The sequence below is a fragment of the Hippopotamus amphibius genome, chromosome 4 (genome assembly GCF_030028045.1).
Source record: "Hippopotamus amphibius kiboko isolate mHipAmp2 chromosome 4, mHipAmp2.hap2, whole genome shotgun sequence".
Taxonomy (NCBI): domain Eukaryota; kingdom Metazoa; phylum Chordata; class Mammalia; order Artiodactyla; family Hippopotamidae; genus Hippopotamus; species Hippopotamus amphibius.
The window spans coordinates 24335885-24347689 of record NC_080189.1 but is presented as its reverse complement, the minus strand read 5'-3'; the positions used below and the strand labels follow the sequence as shown (position 1 = coordinate 24347689).

General features: G+C 40.5%; 1 protein-coding gene across 1 annotated transcript; it reads left to right on the top strand.

The window, feature by feature from the left end:
* The first annotated feature begins 993 nt into the window (after positions 1-993).
* On the top strand, positions 994-2941 carry HILPDA (hypoxia inducible lipid droplet associated). The gene is given in 3 exon segments (XM_057732934.1): positions 994-1163; positions 2055-2273; positions 2276-2941. Coding segments are annotated over 2 exon segments (189 nt in total). The 5' UTR covers positions 994-1163; positions 2055-2122; the 3' UTR covers positions 2314-2941.
* The last annotated feature ends 8864 nt before the right edge of the window (positions 2942-11805 follow it).

The following is an 11805-nucleotide window of genomic DNA, read 5'->3' as shown; positions in this document are numbered from 1 at the left end:
CCGAGCTTTGGCCCCCTCTCCTCCTCCTCCCCAGGAAGAAGGCAGTGAAACCACCGACAGCCTTCCTTCCATGGCGCGGACGTTCCTCCCTGCTCCCAGCGTGTCCCCAACACTCTGTTTCCCGAGATCCGCCATTGGGTGCTCTCACGACAGAACATCGATATTTCCTGGGTTTGGAGAGTGGTTCTTAGAGAGGCTTCCCAGCCCCCACATCTGGGCATAAGGTTGGACTGTGACCTCCCAGCTCTTTGGTTCAGTCTCAAAGCATCTTCAAACTTCATTTAGTGGCCACATTTTAGATGAGGAAACAGAGACCCAGTGCGTGCACAGGGACTCGGCCACATGCAATTAAGCGCAGGCACCAGGGCCAGGTGAGTATTTCACATTTTCTTAATGTGACAAACGCTCATAGAAAGCAGAATTTATGATGTAAAAACGCCTCACCATTCCAGAGATATCAATGCAAATTAAACCTCAGGACTTGGAATGGAGGGTGAGGGGGTGGCGTCTGGAATCCTGATACCTCTAGGAAGTGAAACAAAGTCAGCCTTTCAGTCCCTGGAATGGAGAAAACTGGGAGTAGGGGGGTAGGGTGGAGGTTTGAGGCCCTCTAACAATATGCGCTTTGTTAAAATCTCGTGCAGAACCCATCCCGCGCCGCCAAGACTTCATCCCGTGCAACATGGGGGTCCTTGGATCGGGGCATCTCAGGTGTGTTTTCCACCAACTTGGTATGCGGGAAAAACGAGCTTTGCGATTCCCTCAAAGTTTCCTGCAGCAAGAAAAGACAGTTAACACACATGCCTAATCCCATTGCCCACCTCTATGACTCAGAGCCGTTCCGTGTATATTTTTTGAAACGGCCCTCACAGCGAGGACAGAAAACCGCCCGGGACCCAGACAGCCCTCGCATAGGGGCGGGGCTAGGGGCGGGGCCGCGCGCGTGCGTCAGGGCTGCAGTGCGCATGCGCCGGCTCCGGGCCGCACCGGGGCTATAAATGGGAGGTGCGGGGCTTGTTCCGCGCTTGGTTGTGGGTTGCGCTTTTGTGTTCGGTGGGGCGTCTGGGTTGCTGTGTCGCGCAATTCCTCGGCAGACTTTCCTTTCGACTGCGCGCTACCCGCTCCTACGGCGAGCGGGCCACTCCCGGCCCTTCCTCCTCGAGGTAGGCGGCCCTGTGGGCTTCCCGGCTCCCCGCCCCCCCTCCCCTAGGCTGCGTGCCCCGAGGGCCGCCTGGCTTTCCCTGCCTGCGGCTGCGTTGCAGGGAGGTCCCTCCTCGTCCCGCCCCAGCTCGGGACCCCACTCAGCGGCCCAGCCCTGCTTTCTCCAGGGGTGGCCCCAACTAGGATCCACGTGCCCACCACATGCTCGCCAGCGTTGGGTTAGGCGCCCAGGCCGTGCCCTCCGAGAGCACCTTTAGCATCTGCTTCTTGTCACAGCCCTTGGCGGGTCCTTGTAGTAACCGCGCATTTTCTTGCCTGTCGCTCCTAGACTGTAAGGCGTATGAGGGCCAGGTTCATGTCTGCAGGGCCTGGAGTGGCCTTAGTACCTTCCAGGTGCCTCACATATGGTTGGGTATTCAAGGTGTACTTGTTAAATAAGTGAACTTGATAAACTTAACTCCCTTAGGATTATCTTGACTTTCAAAAAGTTTATGATTAACTGGAACCTGAGGGAAATGTGAGGCAGGTTCCTTTTGCTTTCTCAAGGGCATGTTCTTATATTCCCACCCCCCTCATCCCAGCCGGAAAGGACTGGGTTTTTACTTGCAGAAGGTTTCTGGTCCCTGGACTGTGACACAGGGGTTGTGCATACCTGAGAGAAGTAAAAGTTTTTTACTTTAAGAGAAGTAAAAGTTTTAAGGGATGCTATTGAATTAGCCCGAGAAGCTAGATTAGTTCCCCAGCCATGGAGTTTACAGTGTAAATATACTTGGCGATTCTGCTGTAGTCCCTGTCTCCCTGGCTGGCTGAGCCTCCTACTTAGCTCCAGGGTCAGGGTCAGAGGCAAGCATATCCCAGAAGGCTGGAGATTAACCTCGCCTCTCTTTCCTCAGGATCCAGAGGCCTTCTAGAAGCAGAAGGCAGCTCTACTGCTCTACAAAGGAGTGGAGTCCTTTGAGCCATGAAGCACATGTTGAACCTCTATCTCTTAGGTGTGGCGCTGACTCTGCTCTCCATCTTTGTTAGACTGATGGAGGCCCTGGGGGGCTTACTGGAGAGCCCATCTCCTGGGAGCTCCTGGACTACCAGAGGTCAACTAGCCAACACAGAGCCCCCAAGGGCCTTCCAGACCATCCATCCAGAGGGGTGTGATAAGACCTCCCTCCACCGGCTGTAACCTTGGAACACTGGCCTAGATACGTCCAGCTGTACCAGTTCCTGGGCAGGCAAGCTCGGCATCAGTGTTATCAGAGAACAAACTGTAACTACGCTCTTGAAGGGCCTCTCTGTCTGGATACTTCTTGCGCTGAAAAAAGCCTGTTTAATACACAGATATGAGTGGGTCGCCTGTGGCAGTGGCATGGAGTAATCTCACTCTTCTCTCCAGGCTGCTGTGTGCTTTGCCGTCCTTGGCAGCACGGCCCTGTCTTCTCTTAGACAAGGGCTTGTGCTGCAACTTCAGCTATTAGGAGATGGTGTTATTTTCAACCCTACTTTCTAAGCATCTGCCAAGAGTTTCTTTGGGCTTGGGTGTCTTAATGGTCATTTTATTTGGTGTTCAGCTTCTCTTCCATGAACACTCCTCGGTGTGCAGATAACAGTTGAAGAGATGTGTGGGTTGGCTGTAGGAAGGGGGAAGGTGGAGTATTCTGTGTCTCGTTCTCATTGTTTTACACTTTTCAGTCCTTCCTCCAACATAGCATGTATGTGTGTGTGTATTGGTCTGAAGAGGGCAGTGGGATGACAGCACCTGCTTGGGATGTGGGCATTTTGGCCACCATGTGGCTTAAATAAATTTTTTTAATGAAATAAAGTTGAATGTATATTTCTACATTGTGTCCTGTTGACTTCTGCTCTTGAAATTAGTGATAGGGAAGGGTCTTAATTCACAGATCTGAGGTTTCATATCTTGAAACTTTGGAGCAGGAAAGTACGTAAAACACTTTGTTTAAAATATAAGGTAAATAAACCTCTGAACTTGGAGGCAGGAGTGCTGGGGTCTGCCCTGTATCAACTGGTTTTCTGAGCCTAGGCCAAGGCTATTGCAGTTCTCTCGACTCTGTCCATCTCTAAAGAAAGAAAAATGATCATTTCTTCCAGCCCTCACCTTCACTCTCTGGAGAAAAGAAGACTATCAGTCCAATAGGCCATGACTTTTTCCCTGCATTCTTTTTTTTTTTTTAATTTTATTTATTTATTTATTATTTTTGGGGGGGTACACCAAGTTCAGTCATCTGTTTTTATACACATATCCCAGTATTCCCTCCCTCCCTCCCTTGACTCCCCCCCCTTCCCTGCATTCTTATCCACCAGACTATTCAATTCTGATTCTTCTCCAGATCAGCTGGTGAAATACCTGTACCTCACAGATGATTGTTTCTGCTCTCCCAGACCTAGCAGCTTGGGCTTTCCATAAAAATGAAGGGGTTTTTTTCCCCTTGAATTCACCCCTCCATCCCCATGCCATGTTGAAGTACATTCCTTCCTCTGCCTGTGGTAACTTACACATTTGTCTTGGTGTACACATCATTTTATAGTGAGTTTGATTTACTTTTGCCAAAGGGTAAGAATGGTGCATGGGGTCCTCTGCTAAACCAGTTTTACTGCCCGAGTGTTCTTAAAGTGCCACGACTCTAGCAACCAGTGGTTTGGGCATCACTTTTATTTATTGCACTGTGGTGGTAATTAGTGCTATTTACAAGTATTTCCAGCTTCCCACCTTCTGGACATAGAAGATTGGACTCTCTGGTCTTTTGTGGTTGCCCGGGCTTATGTGACTTGTCTTGGTAGCAGAGTACTCAAAAATTTAGTTGGCTCTTTATCGCTGATTTCAGGCAGTCTCATGTGCCAGAAGCTGCCCTTTTCTAGACGTATTTCTTAAATTTGATGTCTTTTTTTCATTCTCATGCCTCTCCAATTACTTTGGGGCATTTTGATCTTTCAGTTGGAGAGCTACACCTGAGGTCTCTTCTCCAAGCAGTTTGGCTTAATTGAAGTGGTTTCCTGGGTGCCACAACCTTAATGAGGTCTTGGCTCTAAAACGATTTAAACTACTCAGAGGTTTAAACAAAGATGTGATGGCCGTACCGTTGTTTTGAACTTATTCTTATGAGTAGGGTAAGCAACCATCCCTGTGCCTGGAAGAGGGATTTCCTGGGTTGCAGGAATTTCAGTGTTAAAACTGGGATAGTTCTGAGCAAACCAGGACAGTTGGTCACCCTCCCTTACAAAGCTGAGTTTAAATTGTCACTGGAGTTTGAATTGTCATTTGAGTGACTTTTGTCACTCCAAACATTTCTCCATTCTATCTGTAACCACTTAGGGATAAGAAGCAGTTGCTTCTGTGAAACTCTGTGATTTCCATAGTCTCTCTGGATCCCTGTGCCTGCTTGCAAGCTGGCCAGTTGGCTTCTGAACTCATCCTGCGGTGCTTTGTCAATGGCAACCAATTGCATACAATTCCTGCTGCTAAAAGTCTGTTCTCTGACGCTTTCTCCTAGTTCATTAGGTAGATTATTAAAGTATGACTTCTAAGTTACTGCAGGCAACAATTTTACCAAATACTTTGCTACCACATAACATGGGTTGCCATCCTTCCAGCCGCCAATAAGATTTCTTTGCTGCCCTCCACATAAGTTATTGTTACACGTATTAGGTTTTGTTTTTGTTTTTGTTTTGTGCTATGCAACACCTTCCTCTACATTCCAATCTCCATATTAGTCAGGACAAATTAGGTTACACTATAGCACAACCCTAAAACCTTAGGAGCTTGAAACAGAGAACAATTGCTTAAGGATGCCCTCCCAAGAAGCAGAATTGGGGGCTAATCAAGAAATATTCCCTTCTCTCAGGGTAAAGGGCTTTCATCACTTCTGCACAGTGGAACATCACAGTCGCTAGGCTGCTGTGTCTCCCTTTTGTCCCCTCTCTCCTTACTGCATTTATCCTGTCCCTGTTCCACCCGTGTATGTGAGACGTGTGGCATATGGCTTGTCTTTTTAGTTTACAGTTCTCTAGCTCAAACCACGTCTGAAACTGGTATGGGAACTGTTGTGGATCACTCAGATTCTTTAATTTGAACTTGACATTGTGATTGTAGGGAATTCTTGGGTTGTTTCCTTTGGGGAGGAACATATAGTGAATGTATTCCACCTGCAGGAGGAATAGTGTGCTGGAAAGGTTGACTAGAAAGGTCATTAGTAGTCATCATTCATGTTCCCCCAAAATTTCTGCCCTTACCTTCCAAGCACGTGATAAGAATTGCACTTCCTGACATTCTTGTGGTTGGATGGGGCCATGTAATTAGTTCTGGTCAATAAGTTGTAAGTAGAAGTGACTTGTGTCAGTTCTAGGTTGGAGCATTTAAGCAAAGGTTCAAAAGCCTCCAAAGCCCTCTTTTTCCTTCTGCTGCAGTGACCAGCACTGCTCCAAATGGAACTGTTCCATTAGTGTAGGCCCTGGAGTAAGGATGCCATATGGAGCTGAGCCCTCAACTGATTCCTGATGAACATGTAGTGTATGTGAGAAAAAAATCCTTTGTTGTCTTAAGCTAACGTGATGTAGGGCTTTTTGCTAACTTGCCCTATCCTGACACATTGCTTACCGCCCCTACTGGGTACCAGGCATCAACTAAGATCTCATCACTATCTACCTCAGATAACATAGACAAGATAAAAGGGGGGATGCGTGTAAACAAATAATATTTCATGGTTTTATTATAGAATAATGTGTATAGGACAGTGACATCTATAGGCAAGAGATGGATGTTAAGGAAAAGCTTCTTAGAGGATCTGAATTTTATTTTATTTTTAATTTTTTAATTTTGGCCACAATGTGGAGCCTGTAGGATTTTAGTTCCCCAACCAGGGATTGAATCCGGGCCCAGGGCAGTGAAAACACTGAGTCCTAACCACTGGCCCACCAGGGAATTTCCAGAGGATCTGAATTTTAAAAAACGATTAGGCTATCAAGTTAGGAAAAAGTTTCCCAGTAGAGAAAACGTGAGCGAGGGCATGGAGATGAAACTAAACACAACGTATTTAGAAAACTGCAAGTATTTAAATATTTTAAAATATATATTAATTATTAGCCTGAAGCCTTAACTCTAGTGCCATCTAGTGGAATGGAAGGAAAGGAAGGAAATACTTTAAATGTATGCTGTGTAATGCTTTCTGGGTTTGAAGGGCTGCCCTCCTAAAGCTTAAGGCAGGTATCAGAATATTGACTGGAAGATGTGATCTAGGTTAGCACTGTCCAATAAAGATATAATTCAAGCCACATACATTATTTAAAATTGTATAGTGGTCACATTAGAAAGAAAAAAAATTAGGAAAAGATATTTTAAACATTTTAGTTAACCCCATATTTTAAAAATATTTCAATATGTAAACAACATAAAAAGTTATTAATGAGATGCTTTACATTCTTTTATTTTTGTATGAAGTGTGTACTTGTATTGGTGAGTATTTTATACTTACAACACTTCTGCATTTGGATTAGCCATGTTTCAAGTGCTCAGTAATCATATGTGGCTAGTGGCTACTGTATTGGATGGCATCTTTTCATTTTACTACAGAGGAAACGGAAGGAAACTAAGTGACAGACAATATCATTGAATGAATTGATGGTCTGTTTCTAGTACACAGCTCTTTTGTCTACATCATGATTTTTTTTTCTTGTTCAAGCATTCTTCAAAATGCAGTACAGCAAAATATGTCAATAATGAGCTTTTTCACCCCCGAGGTAATTATTATGTGGGCACATGTGAGATGTTTTTCTAAGCAAACTTATTGTAACAGAATTAAAATTATAAAATGGCTGTAACTTACAATGTTTATTTTACGTGCTGCTTTGCTCATAGAATATCAATAATGCCAACAAATTTGATTTGCTTTTATGGCAAACATATACCAACTTAATAACTCATAATTCATCAGTTGAGTGCTGCCTTTATTACTGTTTTCTGTTTGTTTTTTTACTGTTTTCTTCTAGACCTTGTCCACACACATCAGGCATATCTGTATTGTGAAAGTATGAAGTCAATTTGAACTCCTTTTCCCCTTTTGCTTAACATTATGAAATGCAGAATTAAATAATTGATAAAAGCAGGTAGTTTTATGTTATCTGAGGAATTCTAAATTGGAGAACATTATATTCATAAGACTTATTAGAATATTTATATAAGAAGGGATAGGAAAAGTTAAATGTACTTAATTGGCATAAATATGTAGAAACATTCTCTAAAAGGATAAACAAGAGATGACAACTATAGCTTCATTTTGGGAGAAAGATGGGAACTGAGCCGGGGTGGAAAGGAGACTCTTCACTGTCTCCCTTTTGATACTTTTTGATGTTTGTACATTGTGAATGTGTTACTTGTTCAAAATTTATTTTTTAAAATGCCTATAATCAGTCTTTTCCTTTTATAAATTTCTATTTTTTAAAAGCCTTCTGGAATTTTGATTGGGATTTTATTGAATCTACAGATCAATTTGGAGTGAATTGTCATCTTAATATTGAGTCTTCCAGTTCATAAGCATAATATATCTCTCCTTTTGCTGTTGTTGATAAGGGATTTTGTGTCTATGTTCACAAGTAATGCTGGTCTGAGGCCTGTTGCTTTCTTTTCTTGCATTGTCTTTATCTGGTTTTGGTAATGCTGGATTCATAAAACAAGTTGAGAACTATTTCCTACTCTGTTTCCTGAGTTTGTATAAGATTGACATTATTCCTTAAATGTTTGATAGGCTCCTCCAGTGAAGCCATGTGGGCCTAGAGTTTTATTTGTGGTGAGATAATAATTTCAGTATCTTTGATGAATACCTATATTTGATTTTTCCTAAATCAGTTTTCTAAAGTCACAGTTTTTTCTAAGTCAATTTTAGTAATTTCTGTGTGACGCCGTTTGTATAGCACATCTAAGTCGTCAAATTAATTGGCATTAAGTTGTTAAAACTATTTCCTTATTATACTTTTAAAATCCCCAAGCTCTGTAATGATGTCCCTCTTTTTCAGATTGGCAATTTATGTTTTCTTTTTTCCAGATCCTGCTAGCTATAGGTTTCTTAACTTTTATAAATTTTATTGCTCTTTAAAAATTTTTTAACTTTTGGGTTCCTTGATTTTTCTCTGTCCATTTTCTATTCTGTTGATTTCTTTATTATTTAATGCATTCTATTTAATTTGTTTAATTTGTTTTTTTATAGCTTCCTTAGATGGAATGTAGATAATTGATTTTCAGACTTCTCCTACGAGCATATAAAGCTATAATTTTCCCTCTAAGCACTGCTTTAGTTGCATCTCAAAAATTTTGATATAGTATGTTTTCATTTTATTGAAAACATTTTCTAACTTCCCTTGTGACTTTTTTGTTTGATGATAGTTTATTTAGAAGTATTTTGTTTAATTTGCAAATAATGACATTTTCCAGATATTTTTCTTTTATTGGTTTCTAATTTAATTCCATTATGAGAGAACATACCCTCTAATTTTATTTTATGTATTTAAAAAAACTTTTTTAAATAAATTTATTTTATTTATTTATTTTTGGCTGTGTTGGGTCTTCAGTTCTGCATGCGGGCTTTCTCTAGTTGCATGGACTTCTCATTGTGGTGGCTTCTCTTGTTGCAGAGCAAGGGCTCTAGGCGAGAGGGCTTCAGTAATTGTGCTCGCAGGCTCTAGAGGGCAGGCTTAGTAGTTGTGGTGCAGGGGCTTAGTTGCTCTGCAGCATGTGGGATCTTCCCGGACCAGGGATCAAACCCATGTCCTCTGCATTGGCAGGCAGATTCCTAACCACTGTGCCACCAGGGAAGCCCCACTCTCTGGCATTTTAATTGTTTGAAGTTTGAGACTTGTTTTATGACTCAGCACATGGTATATCTTGGTGGATGTTTCATGTGCACTTGAAAAGAATGTAGATTCTGCTGTTGTTGAGTGAAGTGTTCTCTAAGTATCAATTACATAAAGTTAGTTAATAGTTATTCACCTCTTCTGTATTCTTATTGATTTTTCTAGCTATTTGTTGAATTTCTGAGAGCGGAATGATGAGATATCCAACTCTAATTATGGATTTGTCTATTTCTCCTTTTAGTTCTATCAGTTTTTGTTTCATGTTTGAAACTTTTGAAACTCTGTTATTGGGTGTATATACATTTAGGTTTGTTTTGTCTCTAAATAAATTAACCTCTTTATCTTTTAAAAATGTCCTTTATTACTTGTATTATTACTTGTCATGAAGTCTTCTTTGTATGATACTAATATAGCCACTCCAGCTGACTTATGATTAGTGGTTGTGTATTTTATCTTACTCTATCCTTTGACTTTTTAACTTGTTTCTTTATATTTTAAGTAGATTTCTTGTACATAGCTGTGCTCTTTTTTTTTTTTAATTTTTAAAAAAAATTTATTTATTTTGGCTGTGTTGGGTCTTTGTTGCTGTGAGCAGGCTTTCTCTAGTTGTGGCAAGGCGGGGCTACTCTTCATCGTGGTGTGCAGGCTTCTCATTGCAGTGGGGCTTCTCTTATTGTGCACAGGCTCTAGGCTCACTGGCTTCAGTAGTTGCAGCATGTGGGCTTAGTTGTGGCTCATGGGCTTAGTTGTTCCTTGGCATGTGAGATCTTCCCAGGCCAGGGATTGAACCCGTGTCCCCTGCATTGAGAGGCAGATTCTTAACAACTGTGCAACCAAGGAATTCCCCATAATTGTGCTTTTTATACAGATTGACAATATGTGATTTTTTATTTTATTTTATTTTTTTTTGGGGGGTACATCAGGTTCAATCATCTTTTTTTTTTTTTTTTAAGCTCTTTATTGGAATTTAATTGCTTTACACTGTTGTGTCAGTTTTTGCTGTACAACAAAGTGAATCAGCTTTATTTATACATATATCTCCATATCCCCTTCTTCCTGTGATTCCTTCCCACTCTCCCTATCCCAATCCTTTTTTTTTTATTTTTTTTTATTTTTTATTTATTTATTTATTTATTTTTTTTGGGGGGTACACCAGGTTCAATCAACTGTTTTTATACACATATCCCCATATTCCCTCCCTTCCTTGACTCCCCCCTCTCGAGTCCCCGCCACCCTCCCTGCCCCAGTCCTCTAAGGCATCTTCCATCCTCGAGTTGGACTCCCTTTGTTATACAACAACTTCCCACTGACTATTTTACAGTTGGTAGTATATATATGTCTGTGCTACTCTCTTGCTTCGTCTCAGCTTCCCCTTCACCCCCCGCCCCCTCCCATACCTCGAGTTCTCCAGTCCATTCTCTGTATCTGCATCCTTGTTCTTGTCACTAAAAAAATGATTTTTAATTTGAGCATTTAGGCTATTTACATTTAGTATAATTATCAGTAAAGCTGAGTTTAAATCTATCATCTTGTTATTCTTTTTTCTAAATTTTGTCTGTTCTTTGTTTAATTTTTCTTCTTTTCTTTCTTCTTTTGGATTTACTGAGGATTCTTCAGTGTTCTATTTTACCTCCACTATTGATTTATTAGCTATACCTCTTTAATTTTTTTAATGGTTCCTCTATTCTAGGGTTTACAAGAGACATCTTTAACTTCTTACACTTTACCTTCAAGTAGTATTATACTACTTCATGTGTGATGTCAGAGCCATGCAACAGTGCACTTTTATCTCTCCCTCTCATCCTCTGTGCGATTCTTATCATGTATTGTACTTCTATATATGTTCTAAATTTGATGTTACATATTACATTGTTGTAATTTTTTTAAACAATTATTATTTAAAGAACTTTAAAATTATATACAATATATATTTTAATATGTATATTTTATTTTTTATTTGTATATTTTAAAAATTTACTTATTCAATATTTACAGTTTCTAGTGTTCTTATTCTTTGTATAAGAATACATCTTATATAGATGTATACATCTTATATAGATGTAGGTTTATACTTTTTATTGTATTTGGAAAGTTTCCCACCCTTATTTCTTCAAGTATGTATCTAAGACAGCCCTGACCATGTCCACTCTGATCAGACTACTTCTAGAGCTAGTAATGATTCTTCCAGTATGTGGCATACCTTGTACATAGCTGCTTCTCAGTAAATATTTGTAGAGCCATACATAGGATATTTTTTACACTTTTTATTTTAAAATTTATTTATTTAAAAAGGAACTACATCCTCATGGTAAATATTTCAAACTAATAAAAATATGTGTACTGTGAAAAATAAGTCCTTTTTTTACCACAGTTAGCAATGTCCTACCTCTCCTAAGGCAACCACATTTTTATCCTCCCAGAAATTTCTGGGCATGTTCAAGCATGTTCAAAGAATATGTGGGTATATATTCTTTTAAAATTTCTTTTACCTAAGTGATCACATATTAGATATACTGTTCTGTATCTTATTTTAACTAAATAGGTCTTGGTAATTATTCTATATCAGTATATACATCGCTGCTGGGACTTCCCTGGTGGTGCAGTGGTTAAGACTCCATGCTCCCAATGCAGGGAGCCCAGGTTTGATCCCTGGTCAGGGAACTAGATCCCACACGCATGCTGCAACTAAGAGTTCACATGCTGCAACTAAGGAGCCTGCCTGCCTCAACTGAGACCTGGTGAAAATAAATAAATAAATAAATAAATAAATAAATAAATAAATAAATAAATAAATAA